Source organism: Sinohyriopsis cumingii, chromosome 3 (genome assembly GCF_028554795.1).
Source record: "Sinohyriopsis cumingii isolate HCF-2022 chromosome 3, ASM2855479v2, whole genome shotgun sequence".
Lineage (NCBI taxonomy): Eukaryota > Metazoa > Mollusca > Bivalvia > Unionida > Unionidae > Sinohyriopsis > Sinohyriopsis cumingii.
The window spans coordinates 153,940,474-153,965,307 of NC_142963.1; the positions used below are offsets into that span (position 1 = coordinate 153,940,474).

Here is a 24,834-nt window from a genome sequence, read left to right on the forward strand (position 1 = left end):
TAGACAACTTAGGAATAATGGAACAGATGCTAATAAGACTCGTTGAAGACCATTATTCCTATAGTCCCCATCGTGTAAAGATGGAAATTAACAATTTAAGGAAAGCAAAGGACAAGATTAGTGGTGTCATGAAAGAGATCAAGGAGGAGAAGGAGGATGAAGAGGAAAAGATAAGAATAAGAACATGGAACGAAAAAATTGAAAAAGAAGAGGAAAATGAGAAGAGGAAGAAAGAAGAGGAGGAAGAGAAGAAAGAAGAGAAGGAGAAAAAAAAGAAGAGAAAGAGTGTTGGAGATAAAATAAGAAGTTGGTGGAGGAAAAGAAGAAATTAGAAGAAGAAAACCCAAAGGCCCTTTTCAGGGCCAGCCATATTCGTCGAAAAGAGATAGCCTTTCCATTGCCTACCCCTTTTTTAAAAAAATTTTTTTTAAAAAAAAAATCCCATGTTAAATTCCCCTTGTCCGTAGAGTGGCCCACGATTTATTGCCATGTTAAATTCCCCTTGTCCGTAAAGTGGCCCACGATTTTTCTCCATGTTAATTTTCCATTGTCCGTAAAGTGGCCCAGGGGTGTTTTTAATGCTAATTCCCATTGTCCGTAAAGTGGCCCCCTTTACTACTAGGGTTCCAGAAGACCTAACACATACATTCAACACCTGCCATAAACTATAAAAAAAGAACTAAACTAAAAATAGAGCTAAATAAGACTGGATCCCCCGAAACAAATCCAGGATTTCTAATGAAGAATAACCCTAACCTCAATCTCATATATATAAATATAGTTAACTTTATACATGAATCTGGGTTACAAAAGAAAATATAAAACCAAAATTACATTAATTCAATTATTATCAACTAGGAGACTGCCTAACAAATACTAATACCTCTGAGAACACTCTAGCCGAAGGTGACAGTAATATCTATACCACGAGAAATTCTAGGCCCCCAAAATTAGAGCATATAAGATGGTCCAACACCCAAGACCATCAGGGCCCGCTGCACAAAGTAGTGAAACTATAAACAACTTAGGAAAGAAGGACCCCAAATTAGCATCTTTAAGGTGGTCTAAACACCAACGACCATCAAGCCCAGCAGCACAAGGCTGCAAATAAAACAACAATAATTTAGACAAGTAAGATCCTAAAACTTACTCCAACATATAAGGTGGTCTCAAAAGTCCAAGACCATCAGGACCAGCCACACAAAGTGGCAAACTTTACTAAAAACTGTCACCTAAAATACCTATCCTAAGCTAAATTCTAAACTCAAAACAGCAATTTAGACCCGATACCCTGAAGTCTAGGAGCACAGACCTGTGATCTTGGAGCCACCTTTCCACCGTTTCCTCCTTTGCTACGGTCAGACACCAAAACATTGCATGCAGTGCACGCCCTTAATACTAGGGAAAATTCAGTACCAACATATGAGTGTGTATTAAGGGCGTGCACTGCACGCAATTTTTTGGTGTCTGACCGTGGCAAGGGAGGAAACGGTGGAAAGGTGCTCATACATACCTAAATGCAACTAAGTAGTAGCGACTGAATAGGTCGAGTGTGTGTTGGGTCTATTCACACTCGCCGTCAAGCCCTCCATTCAGATAGTTAGGGACTAATCTTAGTCCCAGTGCCTGACGGCTTCAATCAAACAGTGCCCCTTGAGCACATTAAAGCCTGGAGGAAGTGGCTCGAATTCCTTCCCCTATGAGTAATTAAACAGCCTACCGTGTAGGCATAAAACAGTGGCACAAGCACGCCTCTGCGAAAACCACTTCAATCTAAATTGACTAACTAACTTAAGCGCCATTCAGTATTGAATCAGCCACGGCAAGCAATATCATGGATAAAATAGACAAGTTGCAGGATGTCGTGGACAATTTGGGGATAATAGAAGAGATGCTAGTCAAACTGGATGATGATTACTACTATTGTCCCCATCGAGTTAAGATGGAAATTAACAATTTAAGAAAGTCAAATGAAATATAAAGGGAGCTAATGAAACAATAAAAGGAGAATAAGGAGGAAATAGAAGACAATCAGAGGATGAGAGCCTGGAATGAAAAAAATTGAAAAAGAAGAAGAGAATGAGAAGAGGAAGAAAGAGGAGGAGGAAGAGGTGAGAGGAGAAATATGAGAAGAAAAAGAAGAAGAAGACAAAGGCAATAACAAAACTGAGAAGATGGTTGAAAAGTAGAAGGGAGGAGAGAAAATAAAAGAAGTTACTCAAAAGCCCGTTTCAGGGCCACTCATATGTCTCGACAAGATTTGCTCTCTTGCCTAAAGTTTTTAGTCGATTTTATACTTTAAGTGTGATAGATTTATGTACATAAATATATGCATGTGTCCTATGTCTATGTCTATTTTCCGCCAGTCTCATCCGCCAAGCGTTCTATCCAGTTATGTTCTTTGTCCCGCCCCGCCAAGCGTTATTATTATTATTATTATTATTATTATTATTATTATTATTATTATAGTTTCACCGATGGACTAGATGAACTTAACGACTTGGCGGGGCGGGACATAACGTTATTTTTCCCCACTGTCGCTGTTTGCTGTTTGGTCCTAATTGATGTCAGCCCCTTGCAACATTGTTGCCAATGTCCAGTACCATGACGTCACCCACGTGTTCCATTTCCCTTGTCGCTACACCAGCCCAATACGTTTTGTTGCTATACCTACCCAATATTCCATATTATTAAATTCCCCTTGTCGCTATAGTGGCCCAGTTGTTTTTTCCACTGGATTTCCATTATCGCTATAAATTTTGTCGCTATAGTGACCCACGATCTTTTTGACTGGGATTTCCACTGTCGCTATAATGGCCCACTTCACTACTTCTTTGGTTTGACTCGGCCGAGGTTCGAACATGCGACCTCCCGCATCCGTGTCGTGATTTGATTGACTGCTTGGATTTACGTCGCGTGCGCCCAAAGGGGCATGTGCGACTGATTTATTCCCGCACAGCGGGATGCTAAATTTTCCTGGGGGAAGGAATTAGTACCACATCCCTCAGGCGTTTATGTGTTCAAAGAGCACTGCTAATTTAGCCGTGAGATCGTAGGACTATATGTCTCTAACGACCTAAATGAAAGGCTTTAATGAGCGGGAATGGGCTCAGCACACACTCATGTTAACAATGAGTTGATTTCAGTCCGTATTTTCTGTACTATGTGTCGAATTAAGCAGTATGTAACGCCTGTTGCGATTGGTCGCAACTATGACGTCACATCGGGACACCTAGCTTTAGGCGGGTGGAAAACGTTCCACAACTCCGCCCGTGTCGGACGCTCTAATCACTTAGGCCACCGGAGCTGTTACATGGAAATGCAAGTATGTGCGTATGTGAACGAGGTTTATTCCGTACAAGTAAAACTATTGTATTAATCGCAATAATATTAATGCTGATATTACTTGTGTTAATTTCGTGTCATAACATTCTTGTCATAAGAACATTTGATGTTAAAGCATGATTGAAATCTGAAAACAAACGCAAAAGAAGAGTAATTTAATTGATGTAATCCTTTCAGCAAGGAAAGATTCTCGACGTTTATGCTACTCGACGATGTTTTTGCCGTGTACGTAAGCTTACACGAGAACTGGGATCAAAACACCACTTAACGTCTCTGTCGTGTATATAGCTTTACACGAGAACTAGGATTTAAACATTTTGAGAGTTTCCTATATTGGGCATAGCTTACATGGGAACTAGGATCAAGACACCATGGGTCGTTCCTGAGATGGATGCAGATTAGATGAGGACAAGGATCGAGACACAATGAATCATTCCTGTAGTACATATGGCTTACATAAGAACTAGAACCGAAGTTTTATAGTGCGTCCCTATAATGGATATAGCTTACACGAAAACCAGGATCGAAACATAATGAGTCGTTCCGGTAATGTATATTGTCTCCACGAGAACTACGATCGATGCGTATTGGTCTCAACTTATTTATCTGGTTGTCAACGATCAATAACATGATTGTTTAGAATTCGATTGGATGATTGTTTTGTATTTGATTGGATGATTTTTTTAATTCGATGACGTAAATTATAGTAATGACAAGTTTACGAGAAAAATTTCTGAAAAAGGTCGAATAGCAGGAGTATAGATTCAAAGCGTAAGGATATCTTGTCATTTTTCGGTTTACAACGGATATACATGTATAGTGTTTGCAGTTTAATAGTTTTGATATTTTAACACAATATGAAAAAAGTTTTGATATTTTAACACATTACGAAATAGTTTTGATATGTTAGCACATTATGAAATAATTTTGATATGTTAACACATTATGAAATAGTTTTGATATTTTAACACATTATCAAATAGTTTTTATATGTTAACACATTATGAAATAGTTTTGATATGTTAACAATTATGAAATAGTTTTATATGTTAACACATTATGTTATTATATTAATTTGTATTGTGTGCTTGACATTTAGAGTTTTTGTTCCTTACCAGCTTTTTATTATGATTGTAAGTTATAAATAGGCTGTTTACTGATGTTTGAGTTAAGTTCTAAATAGGTTGTTTACTGATGTTTGAGTTAAGTTATAAATACGCTGTTTACTGATGTTTGAGTTAAGTTATAAATACGCTGTTTACTGATATTTGATTTAAGTTATAAATACGCTGTTTACTGATGTTTGAGTTAAGTTATAAATAGGCTGTTTACTGATGCTTGAGTTAAGTTATAAATAGGATGTTTACTGATGTTTGAGTTAAGTTATAAATACGCTGTTTACTGATGTTTGAGTAAAGATATAGGTTCTGGAAGCGAACATTTGACCCACATTCTGGTCATTGTATTTGCGTCTTAGATTTGTATATAAGGTTCTGATAAACGAAATACTAATTTCTTCTTTAAGGTCAGTCTCTCTAATTATTTACTGTTGTGTTCAGATATAATATGAGAGGAATCTTTTATTGGAATTACAAAGTACTCATTGATATTTTGGACAAAAACTCTACTTTGAGATTATTTTGAATTTTTTCAAAGACATTCTGGGTTAAATCCTTGTGAGGTATCAAGACTGTTCACACATCAAGTCATTCAAGATTATTGGTACATCAACACATTCAATATTGGAATTCATTCGGAACTCTATACTCTTAGACTTGTCATAGAACTTTCAGGATAATTTGGGAATTAATTCATAATACTCTAAGTTCCTCTTAAATTTTCACTTTGTAACAAAGAAAAATAAATCTGTTGATTTTAATAAACTTGTTGGTTCCGCTTCTTTCTGTTACTTAGTTTAAGACCATAGAGTCGTAGCATTTAGCTCCCATTTCCTCCGCGTGATATAGCCAGCAATGTGTTGCTAACGTTGTGAAAAATAGCAAAAACAAAATAAAACCCCATGCTCAAATGATTAATCTCTACCACAAAGTTTGCCACCCCCAACCCTCTTTCCCCGCAATACAATATGCTACAATATGACGCTTTAAAATTAATTTCATGAATACAACATGTTCACTGAGTAGTTTATTTCAAAATGGCAGCAGATGTCCACATAATACGCAAAAGGGCAAATAACTTGTGACAACAGCTCAGAACGAGTTACATCCCTTGCTATGCAATAACAATGATGGCTTCTCAATTTTTAAACAAGGATTCTAAATAATTCCGTTACGTGAATTTGCTAGAAGTTACAAGCCTTAACTGCTCTAAAGGCTTTGGGAATTAATCACCTCCAAGACAATTTTTTTTGGGGGGGGATGTGGAGCTTTGAAAAAAAATATAACCGATATTTCCACGAACAAAACGTTCTGGAAGATTACTTGCATTAGTGAAGCAGTAACAACAATCGCTTCGTCCTTTGTAGTACTGAGTTAGTTCCCTTCCCAGGGTTAAAAGTCATAGGCGTGGATCTATGCTTTGTTATGTTACTATGGTAATAATCAAGAGAAATCTACTCTATGACACCATGTGTGGTACATAAACATTTTTCTAATAGTTATCATGCCTGATCATAAAATAAAGAAGAATTGGCAATAGTTTGCATGCACAATACAAGATAATCCTCCTTCGCCAGCCAACTGGAACACTAGCAAGCATTGTAATCAATTTCAGTCATCAGCCAACTGGAACACTAGCAAGCATTGTAATCAATTTCAGTTTTGAATAAGGTGCTACATTATAAAATTGCGACAGAAAAATATTTTATTCAATAATGTAGATTTATAACTCTAATACAACACACAGAAGTAAGCCGGTTTTTAATTTTTTTTAAAAATAACTTGTCTCCACCTCGAATTAGCCTATCAATGTTAATGCTATAGATAATATTGCAGAGGTTGTCGTTGTGCTTTCATATCGATCGATCTATCTATCTATCCATATATATTTGAGCTAGTTCTATATAAAATACCTTTGTTAAGTTTTGCCATTTACAGCCCTAGTATTTTCGCACGAAAAGAACGTTGACACAGATACCTAGCTCAGTCACTGCTCAATTTGGCTTTTCTTCTCACTCTGATACACTGAACTACACCATGATCCACCGTATGTCAGTGTTACAAGATCGAAGTGTGAAGTGAAATTGCCACCTACTGCCCTGTATCTACTAGTGTACAGTATAATTTTGATGGGTGCACTATTGTAATGTCACCTTTATTAGCATGACACGTGAAATATGAAGCTTGCAATAAAAATATGAACGTATTGTGACAATCAAATACCAACACAACTGTTTTTCCATTTAAAACTACTGACGACCAATCGTTTGAAGCTTTTTGAATTTCCCCATGAAACAAGAGTTTAGTTTCTGGATGTAAACAAGCGCACCCACCCCCCCCCCCCCCCACACACACACGCGTACACACACACGTCTACACACACACTCATGCTAGTACTCAATAGTTGATGTGCAATCAAGGATTAATGGTTGCTATTTAAGATCAAAGTGTTGGTCCCATTTAAAATTTTAAATGTTAATTCCACATTCAGTTTTTAAATTTAAAATGTGACTAAGTTATTTCTTTCCAAGTAACATTATGAATTTGGATCTTGTGGAATTACTTTCTGAGCAACACGATATTCGTTAAAGAATAAAAGCAATTGATTATTACGAGTAGCTTACTTTAATTAGGACAACAGATATTCGTTAAAGAATAAAAGCAATTGATTATTACGAGTAGCTTACTTTAATTAGGACAACGCGATATTCGTTAAAGAATAAAAGCAATTGATTATTACGAGTAGCTTACTTTAATTAGGACAACGCGATATTCGTTAAAGAATAAAAGCAATTGATTATTACGAGTAGCTTACTTTAATTAGGACAACAGATATTCGTTAAAGAATAAAAGCAATTGATTATTACGAGTAGCTTACTTTAATTAGGACAACGCGATATTCGCTAAAGAATAAAAGCAATTGATTATTACGTGTAGCTTACTTTAATTAGGACAACGCGATATTCGTTAAAGAATAAAAGCAATTGATTATTACGAGTAGCTTACTTTAATTAGGACAAAAATTATTGACTTCCTCATACCTATGGTTCAAACTGTAAATTTTCGACAAATATTCATTGCCATATTTAACCCAATTAAGAGCGGAATATAGACTACCAACAAGTATTTTTTTATACTGATTTTGTTGTAATGAAGTTTTTCTTCTAATTTAATTTTTAGTTATAATTTTAAATAATTCACACATAAGTAACAATATTTCCATTAAAACAAATATAATTGAAACTTACAACCATAACATTAAAATTAAAATTGTGCAAAGATCTAACTATTAAGTTTCATTCATCAATAAAGAAAAACTGTCATTCCTTTCGGAGGAAATTTTCCTAACTTGCAAATAAACCGAAATGCATTAGATCAAAGCAGTTGAGGACTAATGATGAAAATTTGCATAAGTTTTGGTGCAAAGTATGAAACGTGAAGCTAAAATAATTGCCATGACAACCACAAAACTATTAAACGTGAACAAGTTTCAAGATACAAAATGTAAAATCATGCTCTATGAACCAGTGTTTGTCTCTGAGATTATTATTATTATTATTATTATTAGTAGTAGTAGTAGTAGTAGTAGTAGTAGTAGTAGTAGTAGTAGTAGTATTGACATAACAATTTAAGTGTTCATTTTCGGCTATAAATAGAATACAAACTTACTCAACTGACGTCATGTAAATTAGTTGGCAAATTCGATAATTCAGTCTAGTCTACATGGAATCGAAAGTAAGCCTTCAAACGTTGTGTTTCGAGAGACGAGGCCTTTCAACTTTGTATGTCCAGAGACGAGGCCTCCCAGCTTGTTATGTCCAGAGATGAGGCATTCCAACTTTGTATGTTCAGAGACGAGACCTTCCAACTTTGTATGTCAGAGACTAGACCATCCAACTTTGTGTGTCCAAAGATGAGGCCTCCCAACTTTGTACGTCCAGAATCGAAATCTTCCAACTTTGTCCAGAGATGTGACCTTTCAACTTATGTTCAGAGACAAGACCTTCCAACTTTGTGTGTCCAGAGACGAAACATTTCAAATGTTTATGTCCAGAATCGAAATCTTCCAACTTTATATCTCCAGAGACGAGACATTCCAACTTCGAACTTTGTATGTCCAGAGACGAGGCCTTCGAGAAAAGACCTTACAACTTTGTATATCCAGAGACGAAACATTCCAACTTTGTGTGTCTAGACACGAGACCTTTCAAATGCGCATGTCCAGAATCGAAATCTTGCAACTTTGTATATCCAGAAACAAGACCTTGCAACTTTGTGTGTCCAGAGCCTTTCAAATGTGTATATCCAGAATCGAAATCTTCCAATACTGTCCAGAGACGAGACCTTTCAATGTTGTTTTTCGAGAATCGAAATCTTCCAACCTTTTGTGTCCAGAGTCGAATGTCAAATAGGAACTTGAATCATGCTTTATTAGTGATAAACACTTGAACATTCAGTACACAGAGCATGAACACTCGGTACACAGAGCATGAACCCTCGGTACACATATAATGAACACTCAGTACACAGAGCATGAACACTCGGTACACAAAGCATGAACACTCAGTACACAGAGCATGAACATTCGGTACACAGAGCATGAACACTCAGTACACAGAGCATGAACACTCGGTACACAGAGCATGAGTACTCAGTAAACAGAGCATGAACACTCAGTACACAGAACATGAACATTCGGTACACAGAGCAAGAACATTCAGTACACAGAGCATGAACACTCATTACACACATCATGAACACTCGGTACACAGAGCATGAACGCTCAGTACACAGAGTATGAACGCTCAGTACACAGAGCATGAACACTCAGTACACAGAGCATGAACACTCAGTACACAGCATGAACACTCAGTACACAGAGCATGAACGCTCAGTACACAAAGCATGAACACTCAGTACACAGAGCATGAACACTCAGTACACAGAGCATGAACACTCAGTACACAGAGCATGAACACTCACTACAAAGAGCATGCAAAATCAACATTATATATGTGGTTATCACAAACATATCAGTGCACAGAAATATTTGACTGGGTATTTTTTTCCATTATGACCAAAAGAAAATATATATTTATTTTTGCAACATATTTAATGGTGCTTAAAGCCAATCAAATCAGCAGTACAAAATAGGTACATGCCTACTTTACTTCCAAAATAATTTTCAGTTGTAGTGTTTCTTGTAACTGTTTCACGCGCCCTGAAAATATTATGAAAAATGAGACAGTATACGAATACAGAGTAACAATTGCTGGGCAAACTAACAGACTGCATATGTACACGGGGATAAAAGTTAGAGATAATGGTGCAGAATAAGGTCCGGTAGTAATGCTGATGTATATTGTGTACCTTTGTTACCCATTTCTATATAGAGGGGGAGGGCATAGTGCTTCCATTATCATCGTGTTTGAAGGCGGGATTCAGGTGTGTGATGGAATCATAGGCTGGGGGAGGGGGCATACTCTTGGGTACCAAATACACATGTGGAGGCTCGAACGAGTACGAAGGGGGCAGAGGAGTCGTGGGAGAAACAAACGGCTGGCTTGTGGGATAGGCTGGGTCTACGGCCCCTCCATACAGTTGATGCTGTCCTGGGAGTAGTCTGGGCGGTAGGGGTATATACCCCGGTGGCATAGGACCATATCCCTGGGGAGATCCGTAGTGACGTCCGTTACCTCGAAAATGATGCAATCCTGAAAAGTACATCTATATTTAGTCTGTATATTTTAAAATGAGCGGTTCTTTTTCAGGGGATGCTTGTCAACATTTTCAAGAGGGAGCCAACTACATAGAAACCCATAATCTGGTTCCCTGACTTAGTGCATAGAAACGCAAAAATCGCTGATTAACCTTGTAAATCAAGAAATTATAAATAATAAATATATAAGTTATAAATAATAAATAAAAGTTGTATTGACCGTCATGATGCCATTTTCTGCAGTTACTGGAATTCTGTATCCCATATAATTTTTACTTATAAATCAAAATTGGTTTTTAAAAAAATCTTGTAATGCTGAAAATGATAATCTACTGTAGCAGATACAACAATCTGGGTATCTGTGTTTGTTTTCCGTTCTCTTTGATTAAACACACACACACACACACACACACCTTTGAAACACCGCAGAATTAAAAGGGTTTGATTTTCTGCATTCAGTCAGCTTAAAATTATATTATTTTCATGGTTCATATAAGACATTTATGTTTCGTGAACTGTCCCAGTCCTTACATCTCCAGTTCCCGGTTGATATCGGCCGAGTCGAGTATTATGATTCCAATATATGTCGTGCAGTGAAACAAATTTTGTCATCTTTACAGCCGGAAAACGGGTTAACCCAAAGTTATGTTGAGATTCAACCATGCATGTTAAAGTATTCCGCGTGACGAATATTATTTGTTCTACGTATTATAAAAGATGACAGATCTCGAGATTTGCCAGGATTGGCCTTGTTTCGTTGGCTCCTTATACTAAATACAAACTCACCTGGCGGCCTGGTGTTATTAACTGTGGCAACGGTTGTAGTATTGGGATTCGGGCTAATGCCAAACCTCACCAGAAGGGACCGGAACGTAGAGCCACCATGTTGGGACTTCTTCTTGCAGCAGTAGTACGTCACGCTGATAACAACGGCGAGAAAGATAACGAGACCGATGACAGTGCCAATGATTTGAAGCGTGAAGTTACAGCATTGCTGCTTGTACTGTTCTCCACAGCAACCGTATTCACACTGAAACTGACTCTCTGCCTGCATACGGTTGTAACATTCCTTTGCCAAAGTAACTGTTGGGTGAAACGAATCAATAGTTTAGTAACTTACTTGAATGCTATTTGGAAGTAAAATAGTTATTATTTAAATCGTAAGTCGCATGAAGTCCTCTTTGTACACGATGATTTCAACGTTGACGTGGAGATTAAAAACTGTAGTTTTAATATCTTGTCAACAAAAAAAAAAGAAAACAAAAGAAATCGAATCTTGATAATAGTATCCGATTAGGTTGAATTTTGTAACCATTACTCCAATTGTACAGTTGTATCGATCTCTACAAAGCACTGAGTACTACAGCTATTATGAGTGGGGTAGTGTTGCTGGAAAATGATGTAGCATTTTGGGCGCTTCACGTTTAGGCGCTTTAGATGACTAACTTCCAGATGAGGTCCATTTATTGAAAATTAATGCCTGCACGTCAGTTAAGCATCGATGTGCTGACGTAGACAATAATATACGTGTACTTCTCTGTTTTAAACTATTGAATTATGGCCAAACATTGCCTTTCTGAGGGTTGTCTTAACTTCAGGACTGTTTCCTCATGTAGTGTTTGTGCAGCTAGTAGACTATACTTTGAAATGTGGACGATACCCGGTGTTACATCAGGATCTATATTAATGAAAACAGTCTGAAAAATTGTTTATAAAGTTTAATTTACATGGGCTTCGATTATTTCATATCGTTCTTTTCTTCGTTCACGCGTAAATTATGTCACCGAATCGGCCACCAAAGTTCTGAGGTCTTTGAATGTAAAATAACGGCCACTACGAAGAGTGGCATGACCCTAGTGCCAAGTGGGGTAGTCGTTTCCGAACAATCATTTGTTACGCACCTTACATACATCGTATTTTTCTAATTATTACAATTTTTTTAATAAAAGAAAAACTTTTCGAAAACCAAATGTTTAAAACTAATTGCTGGCCTAGTAAAGTAGAGGAAACAGCAGGAAATGAGGGCTGCTCACTCCTGCAAATAGTTTGAGCTTCCTCTAACCCTTGCCATCCCATTTTTGATATCTGGATATTTATGTTGGGGTGTAGGGTCAGAGTCCAGTTGGAATTCGCCGACACCATTTGGTTTCGGCATGGGGTAGCCGCTTACCAGCCGGCCCAGCAAACTTGAACGACCTTTCATTGAGATATACCTGTATGAAATCGATAGGAATATAATTTATTTTCTCAGAACTTGCGATCACAGCAAAATACGCAAATAATCAAGAAAGTCATTCTGAAAGTATGTTTATATCTTTCATGGCAGAGAACACAAATTCAAAAATATGTGTTTATTTGCATTATTTATACTCGATAAGTTATAAACTACAGTGCCAAAAGAGCAACGATTTTTTTTATTGTTTGTGCGAATGAGGAATTGTAATTTATTGATTTGTCGATTACCGCTTTCATGCAGCTATTGTTCAAATGTTATTATGGTTGTGAGATATGAGGTATGGAGATATTACGATAACAGAAAGAATGCATACTGAGTTTACGAGATACACGTCAATGCTGAAAAAATCTCCCCCACCCCGACCTTATTCGTCCCGATTATATGTTTAGAATGTACTACGAGAACTCTTGAAATTTCAGTGTAAATTCCAATTATATTTTTAGAAACGACATCGTGTTCCTATCGTGAGATATTGTTCGAGATCTACACATATTGATCTGTCTACACAAAACTCCTGGAAATTCCTACTCTATTTTTAAAATGATAGAGTTCGAAACTTTGAGGTTAATCCTACAGATCATACATCGAATGTCTGCCGATAGCTGACATTCAGACCACCTCGGCAATATTCGAAGCAACTATTGATTGAGCAGATGCAAATAATGTAACTATTGTTTCATTCGCAACTTCTCGGTCAATCCTATTGTCATTCAAATATCAGATATAGCCGAAGCAGTCCAACGAAATTGCAGTTTCCTTTCATTTGCAAAGATATTTCCGGAGAACAAACTGTGTGAACTTTATGTAAATTACTGTTCCGACATCCAAGGCATATTTTTGTCTCACATAAATAGCCAATATGGTCCGAATGATTGATAGGCTGACGACTCTCAATTGCATTAAATGAGCATGCTGTATCTTCATATCATTGATGGGCGCTTTCATTCCACGTGATTCAGAAGCTCAAGTTGCGTTATCCTTCTGTCCTCTTTCATTTCACATTACTAGAACCAGGCAGAATTGATGGATTCACGGAGAAAATTATCAGATTATGTTGGATATGTCAGTAGAAAATCAGTGGTCCCAATCGATGTAATAATGGACGGTCAAATAGTGTACACGTAAGATGATAAAACATGTATAAGGTACCTGACCAGTCTGGGCTTCGCGTGCCTTGATAAATCCAATTGACCATTTTGGTATATAGGTATTTAAAACATGCTTAGTAGTGGACGTTAGTTAGTTTTTCTTCTTCCATTTTTGGCGCAGAAATTTTGACAGGTAAATAATAATAATAATAATATGTGTCAACACATATGTAAGCATCTATTTATGGATCCTATGTAATATAATTCTCTTAACAGACTCAAGGTGCGTAAGCTAAACTAACTTAAGATATTATGTATAATTTACAACCTTGAATAAAAATGATAAAAATTGGATAAAATCATATACCATGAGTCACAAAAAAATATAGATATACCTAACAACTAAATAAAAAAGTACAGGTTGCGAATAAAGTACAAGAGAAAACATTGCAACTTTTAAAGCAACACACACACACACACACACACACACACACATTTGCAGGCTTATAAAGATGGAGGAGGCCCAATGCGCCATCTTGTATGTTATATGAAGTGAATCATGGAGGCAGGAGCCGCGGTTGCTCATTGGTTAGAATGCTGGTCGTGTGACCGAAAATCTGTTGGGTTGGAATCGGATTAGCTTCTGTTGGCCAGCATGGGGGGGGCTTGAGCAAAGCATTCTTTCCTCCATTTGCTTCGACTCTAAACAACCTATTTTTGTTGTTGTGCAGTACAACACGTAATCAAAACCTAAAATAATGCAACAGTCACTTCCTAATATTTATTTTGCTTTTCAAATACACTGTTCGAATTATAATAGATTAAAGTGGAATTTTTATCCAGGAAAAGAGAAGATACAGAAAAGAAAGTTTGTTTTTCATTACAGGATTATATGTGTTTTAAATGTACCCATACGCATCAAAATGGCAAGGCTTGTTTAAAGCATTTATCACATGAGTACTGAATTAGCATTTATCACATGAGTACTGAAATAGCATTTATCACATGAGTACTGAAATAGCGACAAAAGTGAATATAGATGAGATGTTTTCTTATTTGCGTCTTATGTATATAAGTACACACTTAATATAAGTACACATTTAAAATGTGCATATCTTCCAGACGTAGAAGGCCTTATGTTATAAGTACACACTTAAAATGTGCATATCTTCCAGACGTAGAAGGTCTTATATATATAAGTACACACTTAAAATGTGCATATCTTCCAGATGTAGAAAGCCTTATTATTATATAACTACACACTTAAAATATGCATATCTTCCAGACGTAGAAGGTCTTATGTATATAAGTACACGCTTAAAATGTGCATATCTTCCATAAGTACACGTTTAAAATGTGCATATCTTCCATAAGTACACGCTTAAAATGTACATATCTTCCAGACGTAGAAGGTCTTATGTATATAAGTACACATTTAAAATGTGCATATCTTCCAGACGTAGAAGGCCTTATGTATGTAAGTACACACTTAAAATATGCATATCTTCCAGACGTAGAAGGTCTTATGTATATAAGTACACACTTAATATAAGTACACATTTAAAATGTGCATATCTTCCAGACGTAGAAGGCCTTATGTATATAAGTACACACTTAAAATATGCATATCTTCCAGACGTAGAAGGTCTTATGTATATAAGTACACACTTAAAATGTGCATATCTTCCAGATGTAGAAGGCCTTATTATTATATAAATATTATTATATAACTACACACTTAAAATATGCATATCTTCCAGACGTAGAAGGTCTTATGTATATAAGTACACACTTAAAATGTGCATATCTTCCAGACGTAGAAGGCCTTATGTATATAAGTACACACTTAAAATGTGCATATCTTCCAGACGTAGAAGGCCTTATGTATATAAGTACACACTTAAAATGTGCATATCTTCCAGACGTAGAAGGCCTTATGTATATAAGTACACACTTAAAATATGCATATCTTCCAGACGTAGAAGGTCTTATGTATATAAGTACACACTTAAAATGTGCATATCTTCCAGATGTAGAAGGCCTTATTATTATATAAATATTATTATATAACTACACACTTAAAATATGCATATCTTCCAGACGTAGAAGGTCTTATGTATATAAGTACACACTTAAAATGTGCATATCTTCCAGACGTAGAAGGCCTTATGTATATAAGTACACACTTAAAATGTGCATATCTTCCAGACGTAGAAGGCCTTATGTATATAAGTACACACTTAAAATATGCATATCTTCCAGACGTAGAAGGTCTTATGTATATAAGTACACACTTAAAATGTGCATATCTTCCAGATGTAGAAGGCCTTATTATTATATAAATATTATTATATAACTACACACTTAAAATATGCATATCTTCCAGACGTAGGTCTTATGTATATAAGTACACACTTAAAATGTGCATATCTTCCAGACGCAGAAGGCCTTATGTATATAAGTACACACTTAAAATGTGCATATCTTCCAGACGTAGAAGGCCTTATGTATATAAGTACACACTTAAAATGTGCATATCTTCCAGATGTAGAAGGCCTTATTATTATATAACTACACACTTAAAATATGCATATCTTCCAGACGTAGAAGGTCTTATGTATATAAGTACACACTTAAAATGTGCATATCTTCCACACGTAGAAGGCCTTATGCATATAAGTACACGCTTAAAATGTCCATATCTTCCAGATGTAGAAGGCCTTATTATTATATAACTACACACTTAAAATATGCATATCTTCCAGACGTAGAAGGTCTTATGTATATAAGTACACACTTAAAATGTGCATATCTTCCAGATGTAGAAGGCCTTATGTATATAAGTACACACTTAAAATATGTATATCTTCCAGACGTAGAAGGTCTTATGTATATAAGTACACACTTAAAATGTGCATATCTTCCAGACGTAGAAGGCCTTATGTATATAAGTACACACTTAAAATAAGCACACACTTAAAATGTGCATATCTTCCAGACGTAGGTCTTATGTATATAAGTACACTTAAAATGTGTATATCTTCCAGACGTAGAAGGCTCCTTAACAATAATTTGTGACCAAAACAAGTGTCAGTAATGTCTGACTTCAGTTTTCCTTTAAAATACTGCAACAAAATTGGACCAATCCCACATGTGAGAAATCTTAATTAATAACGTCAGACGCTCTCAAATGTATCCTGTCGAACAGTTATAAATCACAATCAGAGACAAAATTTCCGAAATCGACTCATTTAGCAAGTAACATCAAAGGCAGAAATTAAAATAACCGCATTTTTAGCAATGAAATGAAACAGATTTTCGAAATTGCTTCTCAGAATAAAATTAAATGATGGATATTGAAAATTAGTCGCATTTTTGTGTTATCTTAGAATGAAAGGAAATAATGGATATTGAAAATAGAATAAATAAAATGACGGACATAAAATACAATAAAGTAAAATAAAATGACATAGAAAATTGACTGTATTTATAGTCATTATGTAAATGAACAATGAAAGAAAGCATCTGCGAAAAGACAAAAATAATAAACATGAGGAAAATAAATAAAGAAAAAGAAAATACCAACATATTTTGACAATTGTCCTCAATTTAATTCAGAAATATAAAACTATGCCATATAATTGCCGTCCGTATGTTCAGTTTGATATATTTTGGCAATATTTTGCGGTAATAAATTTCGCACAACTCATTCTTAACCACAGTATAAATTATGTTCCAGGAAATAAAACAATATATTTTTTCCAGGTTATTTAAGGTTGGACTGGTATAACGGTTTGCACTTTCAAGTCAGTTTTAATAATGGCAGTTTCCCATTAGCAGCGGAAAATTATCAAGGAGTCAGATTTGCAGAGCCAGCATCCCTCAGATGTTTCTTCATTACGACGTGCAATTCCATTTAAGAATATCCTTAGGTACTGATAACGTATTCACTTAAGGCCCTACCTTCTGAAAGATATAAAACGTGTGACAAAACTATATAGCCTTGATCCTTATCGTTGTTCCTATGTATCAATACATAATTTTGGAGAAACACGAGTAGTAACACGTGATCAATCGAAAATGACTGGCTATTACATTCATCCTAATAGATGGTGCCAAATTCGAAGATAAAAAAGATGTATGAATGCAATGAAAGAAGTCCAATCGGAAAACATATGTGACCCGATTTACAAGAAAAAGAAAATAAAAGTTGAAAATATAAAAATCGGTGGGAGGGGGTGGTCATAAAATAAATCAGCTGGACGATATATTAAAACTTATTATTATTTTATCATCTGATGTATACAGTGTTTGACAGGTCATGTATACAGTGTTTGACAGGTCATGCATACAGTGTTTGACATGTTATGTATACAGTGTTTGACAGGTTATATATATATAGTGTTTGACAGGTTATGTATACATGTGATTAAGAGGCTTTGGCTTTCCAACAGACTCACTATTCATAAGCAAATCTATGAGGCCGCTAAGAGTGTCACATAGTCCATGCAGCGAAATCAGCCCACTACAGTACTAAGATCATGGAAAGTTACAGCTGCAAAGAACTCTTCGATATTGCTAACAAGCTAATGTCAAGGAACAAATGTACACAAGTTCCAACTTCCTTCTCTCCAGTCAACCTTCCGGACCTGTTTGCAAATTTCTTCCGTGACAAAGTCCAAACCATTAGAAATAAGGTTGAAAACACAAATTCAATTGACTCTTCCTCACCAAACAGTTGGGATACAGAATTTCAGCGGCAATCATTAGCAGCATTTAAACTTGTCTCTATGGATTTAGTACGTACAATCGTGATGAAGAGTGCACCAAAGTCATGTGAACTTGATCAAATTCCAACATCACTGTCGCCTGAGTGCTTAGATCCAGTATTGTCTTCACTAACTGATGTTATTAATACCTCTCTCTCATCCGGGGAATTCCCATCATTTTTCAAAACTGCCATTGTAAAGCCTCTGCTGAAGAAACCAACACTAGACCATAACGAGTTAAGGAACTACCGTCCAGTTTATAATCTCCCATTCATATAAAAAATTCTTAGAAAAGGTTGTTCTATCCCAGCTTGTATCTCATCTGAATTCAAACAGTCTTTTTAGCAATGTACAATCTGCATATCGCCCTCGCCACAGTACTGAAACTACTCTTCTAAAAGTAGTTAATGACATTCTCTCTGCTTTGGACAGCGGAAAGATTACAGACCTCACCCTCCTTGATTTGTCTGCAGTATTTAATACAATAGACCATGATATAATACTTCACCGTCTCCAGCATGTATTTGGCATTCATGATACAGACTGTGGTTCAAGTCCTACTTGGTCAAGAGAACAACAATTTTGTCTGCAGATGGAATACACTCCAGCCCAGTTAATCTATATTGTGGTGTTCCATAGGGGTCTGTTCTTGGACCTGTTCTGTTCATTCTATACATTCAGCCGCTCTCAAGTGTCATAGATCATCATCCAGTGTCTCACCAATTGTAGGCTGATGACACGCAAATATACAAATCTAGCCACCCAGATGAAGTTGATGCTACCTTCCAAGGTGTAGAAAGGTGCATTTCTGATGTGAAATCATGGATGACATGTAACAAGCTGCAGATGAATGATGATAAAACTGAGGCCATTCTGATCACAACACAAAGACTTTCTCATTCACATCCTTTACCTCAAACTTAGAGTACCACAATCAGAGCACATCTACCCTTTGCTCTGTCCCCTACACTGGCTATCCATTCGATCCAGAATCAAACACAAAATTTGTTCTCTGTGCTACGTTTCACTGACGGACTGCAGTCCAACATACCTATCCGACTTCACCCATGTGTAACTACCAGCAAGATACTTAAGCTCCTCTTCTGACAATCGTATACTCATTATTCCCACTATGAAAACGAAGTCATATGGACAACGTTCTTTTGCATACCAGGGCCCAGCAACGTGGAATGAATTGCCCACTGAACTTAGACACGAAGACAGTGATCCCACTCAAGAGTGCTCTTAAAACTCACTTATTTCGACTGCAAGAACAAACATAAAGACCTAATAATATTTCCTACCGTAAATATTTTCAGCATGTTTTTTAATTTCATGGTGTTTGTTTTTTTTGTAATCATATCATTATATATGTTTCTTATGTTATAGGGGTTGTCTAATGTTGTAAAGCGCTTAGAGCTTCTAAAGATTAGGCGCTATACAAAGTCCTCCTTATTATTATTATGTCCCTACCCCTTCTCATTGTACGTGTCATAGTCTATATGAAAAATAGCATGCCCTTACCCATTCTCATTGTGTCATTGTCTATATGAAAAATAGCATGTCCCTACCCATTCTCATTGTACCTGTCATTATCTGTGTGAAATATAGCATGTCCCTACCCCTTCTCATTATATATGTCATCGTCTGTATGAAAATTATTTTATGTCCCTACCCCTTTTCTTTGTACGTGTCATTATCTATATGAAATAAAACATGTCCCTACCCCTTCTCATTGTGTGTGTCATCGTCTATATGAAAGCTAGCATGTCCCTACCCCTTCTCAATTTATGTATCATTGTCTATATGAAAAATAGCATGTCCCTATCCCTTCTCATTGTACGTGTCATAGTATATATGAAAATTGTCATGTCCTTACCCCTTCTCATTGTGTGTGTCATTGTCTCTATGAAAACTAGCATGTCCCTGCCCCTTCTCATTGTGCGTGTCATAGTATATATGAAAAATAGCATGTCCCTACCCCTTATCTTTGCATGTGGCCTCGTCTATATGAAAAATATGATGTCCCTACCCCTTCTCATTGTACATGTCATTATCTATATGAAATAAAGCATGTCCCTAACCCATTCTCATTGTATGTGTCATTATCTAAGTGAAATATAGCATGTCTCTACCCTTCTCATTGTACGTGTCATCGTCTATATAAAAAATAGCATGTACATATCCCATCTCATTGTATCTGTCATCGTCTGTATGAAAAATATTATGTCCCTAACCCCTTCTTATTGCATGTGTCATCGTCTATATAAAAACAGCATGTCCCTAACCCCTTCTCATTGTATGTGTCATCGTCTATATAAAAACAGCATGTCCCTACCCCTTCTCATTGTAAGTGTCATCATCTATATAAAAAATAGCATGTCCCTACCCCTTCTCATTGTATGTGTCATCATCTATATAAAAAATAGCATGTCCCTACCCCTTCTCATTGTACGTGTCATTATCTATATGAAATAAAACATGTCCCTACCCTTCTTATTGTATGTGTCATTGTCTATATGAAATATAGCATGTCCCTACCCTTCTTATTGTATGTGTCATTGTCTATATGAAATATAGCATGTCCTTACCCTTCTCATTGTATGTGTAATTGTCTATATGAAATATAGCATGTCCCTACCCTTCTCATTGTATGTGTAATTGTCTATATGAAATATAGCATGTCCCTACCCTTCTCATTGTATGTGTAATTGTCTATATGAAATATAGCATGTCCCTACCCTTCTCATTGTATGTGTAATTGTCTATATGAAAAATAGCATGTCCCTACCCTTCTTACTGTATGTGTCATCGTCTATATAAAAACAGCATGTCCATATCCTTGTTATTGTATGTGTCATCGTCTATATGAAAACAGCATATTATGTCCCTACCCCTTCTTAAAATATGTGGCATTGTCTATATGAAAAATAGCATGTCTCTACCCCTTCTCATTGTATATGTCATTGACTATATGAAAAATATAATGTCCCTATCCCTTCTCATTGTACATGTCATAGTATATATGAAAATTGTCATGTCCTTACCCCTTCTCATTGTGTGTGTCATCGTCTATATGAAAACTAGCATGTCTCTGCCCCTTCTCATTGTATGTGGCCTCGTCTATATGAACAATATGATGTCCCTGCCCCTTCTCATTGTATGTGTCATTATCTAAGTGAAATATAGCATGTCTCTACCCTTCTCATTGTGCGTGTCATAGTATATATGAAAAATAGCATGTCCCTACCCCTTCTCATTGTATGTGTCATTATCTAAGTGAAATATAGCATGTCTCTACCCTTCTCATTGTGCGTGTCATAGTATATATGAAAACTAGCATGTCCCTGCCCCTTCTCATTGTATGTGTCATTATCTAAGTGAAATATAGCATGTCTCTACCCTTCTCATTGTGCATGTCATAGTATATATGAAAAATAGCATGTCCCTACCCCTTCTCATTGTATGTGTCATTATCTATGTGAAATATAGCATGTCTCTACCCTTCTCATTGTGCGTGTCATAGTATATATGAAAACTAGCATGTCCCTGCCCCTTCTCATTGTATGTGTCATTATCTAAGTGAAATATAGCATGTCTCTACCCTTCTCATTGTACGTGTCATAGTATATATGAAAAATAGCATGTACATATCCCATCTCATTGTATCTGTCATCGTCTGTATGAAAAATATTATGTCCCTACCCCTTCTCATTGTATGTGTCATCGTCTATATAAAAACAGCATGTCCATATCCATTACCATTGTATGTGTCATCGTCTATATAAAATATAGCATGTTCCTACCCTTCTTATTGTATGTGTCATCGTCTATATAAAAACAGCATGTCCATATCCATTATCATTGTATGTGTCATTGTCTATATAAAAACAGCATGTCCCTACCCCTTCTCATTGTAAGTGTCATTATCTGTATGAAATAAAGCATGTCCCTAATCCCTTCTCATTATATGTGTAATTGTCTATATGAAATATAGCATGTCCCTACCCTTCTCATTATATGTGTCATTGTCTATATGAAATATAGCATGTCTCTACCCTTCTCATTATATGTGTTATTGTCTGTATGAAATATAGCATGTCTCTACCCTTCTCATTGTATGTGTAATTGTCTGTATGAAATATAGCATGTCTCTACCCTTCTCATTATATGTGTCATTGTCTATATGAAATATAGCATGTCCCTACCCCTTCTCATTATATGTGTCATTGTCTATATGAAATATAGCATGTCCCTACCCTTCTCATTATATGTGTAATTGTCTATATGAAATATAGCATGTCCCTACCCCTTCTCATTATATGTGTCATTGTCTATATGAAATATAGCATGTCCCTACCCTTCTCATTATATGTGTCATTGTCTGTATGAAATATAGCATGTCCCTACCCTTCTCATTGTATGTGTCATTGTCTATATGAAATATAGCATGTCTCATGTCCCTACCCTTCTCATTGTATGTGTCATTGTCTATATGAAATATAGCATGTCCCTACCCTTCTCATTATATGTGTCATTGTCTATATGAAATATAGCATGTCCCTACCCTTCTCATTATATGTGTCATTGTCTGTATGAAATATAGCATGTCCCTACCCTTCTCATTGTATGTGTCATTGTCTATATGAAATATAGCATGTCTCTACCCTTCTCATTGTATGTGTAATTGTCTGTATGAAATATAGCATGTCCCTACCCTTCTCATTATATGGGTAATTGTCTGTATGAAATATAGCATGTCCCTACCCTTCTCATTGTATGGGTAATTGTCTGTATGAAATATAGCATGTCCCTACCCTTCTCATTATATGTGTCATTGTCTATATGAAATATAGCATGTCCCTACCCTTCTCATTATATGTGTCATTGTCTGTATGAAATATAGCATGTCCCTACCCTTCTCATTATGTGTGTAATTGTCTATATGAAATATAGCATGTCCCTACCCTTCTCATTATATGTGTCATTGTCTGTATGAAATATAGCATGTCCCTACCCTTCTCATTGTATGTGTCATTGTCTGTATGAAATATAGCATGTCTCTACCCTTCTCATTGTATGTGTAATTGTCTATATGAAATATAGCATGTCCCTACCCTTCTCATTATATGTGTCATTGTCTATATGAAATATAGCATGTCCCTACCCTTCTCATTGTACGTGTCATTGTCTGTATGAAATATAGCATGTCCCTACCCTTCTCATTATATGTGTCATTGTCTGTATGAAATATAGCATGTCCCTACCCTTCTCATTGTACGTGTCATTGTCTGTATGAAATATAGCATGTCCCTACCCTTCTCATTGTACGTGTCATTGTCTGTATGAAATATAGCATGTCCCTACCCTTCTCATTGTACGTGTCATTGTCTGTATGAAATATAGCATGTCCCTACCCTTCTCATTGTACGTGTCATTGTCTATATGAAATATAGCATGTCTCTACCCTTCTCATTGTATGTGTAATTGTCTGTATGAAATATAGCATGTCCCTACCCTTCTCATTATATGGGTAATTGTCTGTATGAAATATAGCATGTCCCTACCCTTCTCATTGTATGGGTAATTGTCTGTATGAAATATAGCATGTCCCTACCCTTCTCATTATATGTGTCATTGTCTATATGAAATATAGCATGTCCCTACCCTTCTCATTATATGTGTAATTGTCTGTATGAAATATAGCATGTCCCTACCCTTCTCATTATATGTGTAATTGTCTATATGAAATATAGCATGTCCCTACCCTTCTCATTATATGTGTAATTGTCTATATGAAATATAGCATGTCCCTACCCTTCTCATTATATGTGTCATTGTCTGTATGAAATATAGCATGTCCCTACCCTTCTCATTGTATGTGTCATTGTCTGTATGAAATATAGCATGTCTCTACCCTTCTCATTGTATGTGTCATTGTCTGTATGAAATATAGCATGTCTCTACCCTTCTCATTGTATGTGTAATTGTCTATATGAAATATAGCATGTCCCTACCCTTCTCATTATATGTGTCATTGTCTGTATGAAATATAGCATGTCCCTACCCTTCTCATTGTACGTGTCATTGTCTATATGAAATATAGCATGTCCCTACCCTTCTCATTGTACGTGTCATTGTCTATATGAAATATAGCATGTCCCTACCCTTCTCATTGTACGTGTCATTGTCTGTATGAAATATAGCATGTCCCTACCCTTCTCATTGTACGTGTCATTGTCTGTATGAAATATAGCATGTCCCTACCCTTCTCATTATATGTGTCATTGTCTGTATGAAATATAGCATGTCCCTACCCTTCTCATTATATGTGTCATTGTCTGTATGAAATATAGCATGTCCCTACCCTTCTCATTGTATGTGTCATTGTCTATATGAAATATAGCATGTCTCTACCCTTCTCATTATATGTGTAATTGTCTGTATGAAATATAGCATGTCCCTACCCTTCTCATTGTATGTGTCATTGTCTATATGAAATATAGCATGTCCCTACCCTTCTCATTGTATGTGTCATTGTCTATATGAAATATAGCAT

The 24,834-nt window shown here is 36.1% G+C and overlaps 1 protein-coding gene across 1 annotated transcript in view; it reads right to left on the reverse strand.

Annotated features, from left to right (window-relative positions):
• Positions 1 to 5,475: 5,475 nt before the first annotated feature.
• LOC149804177 (uncharacterized) overlaps positions 5,476 to 24,834 on the reverse strand; it is a 47,892-nt gene continuing 28,533 nt past the window's right edge. Inside the window, exons 2-3 of the mRNA XM_089954159.1 lie at positions 10,969 to 11,265; positions 5,476 to 10,177 (exon numbers count right to left, since the gene is read on the reverse strand). Coding sequence (XP_089810285.1) covers positions 9,849 to 10,177; positions 10,969 to 11,265 — 626 coding nt within the window. The 3' untranslated portion in view covers positions 5,476 to 9,848. The remainder of the gene's footprint in view (positions 10,178 to 10,968; positions 11,266 to 24,834) is intronic.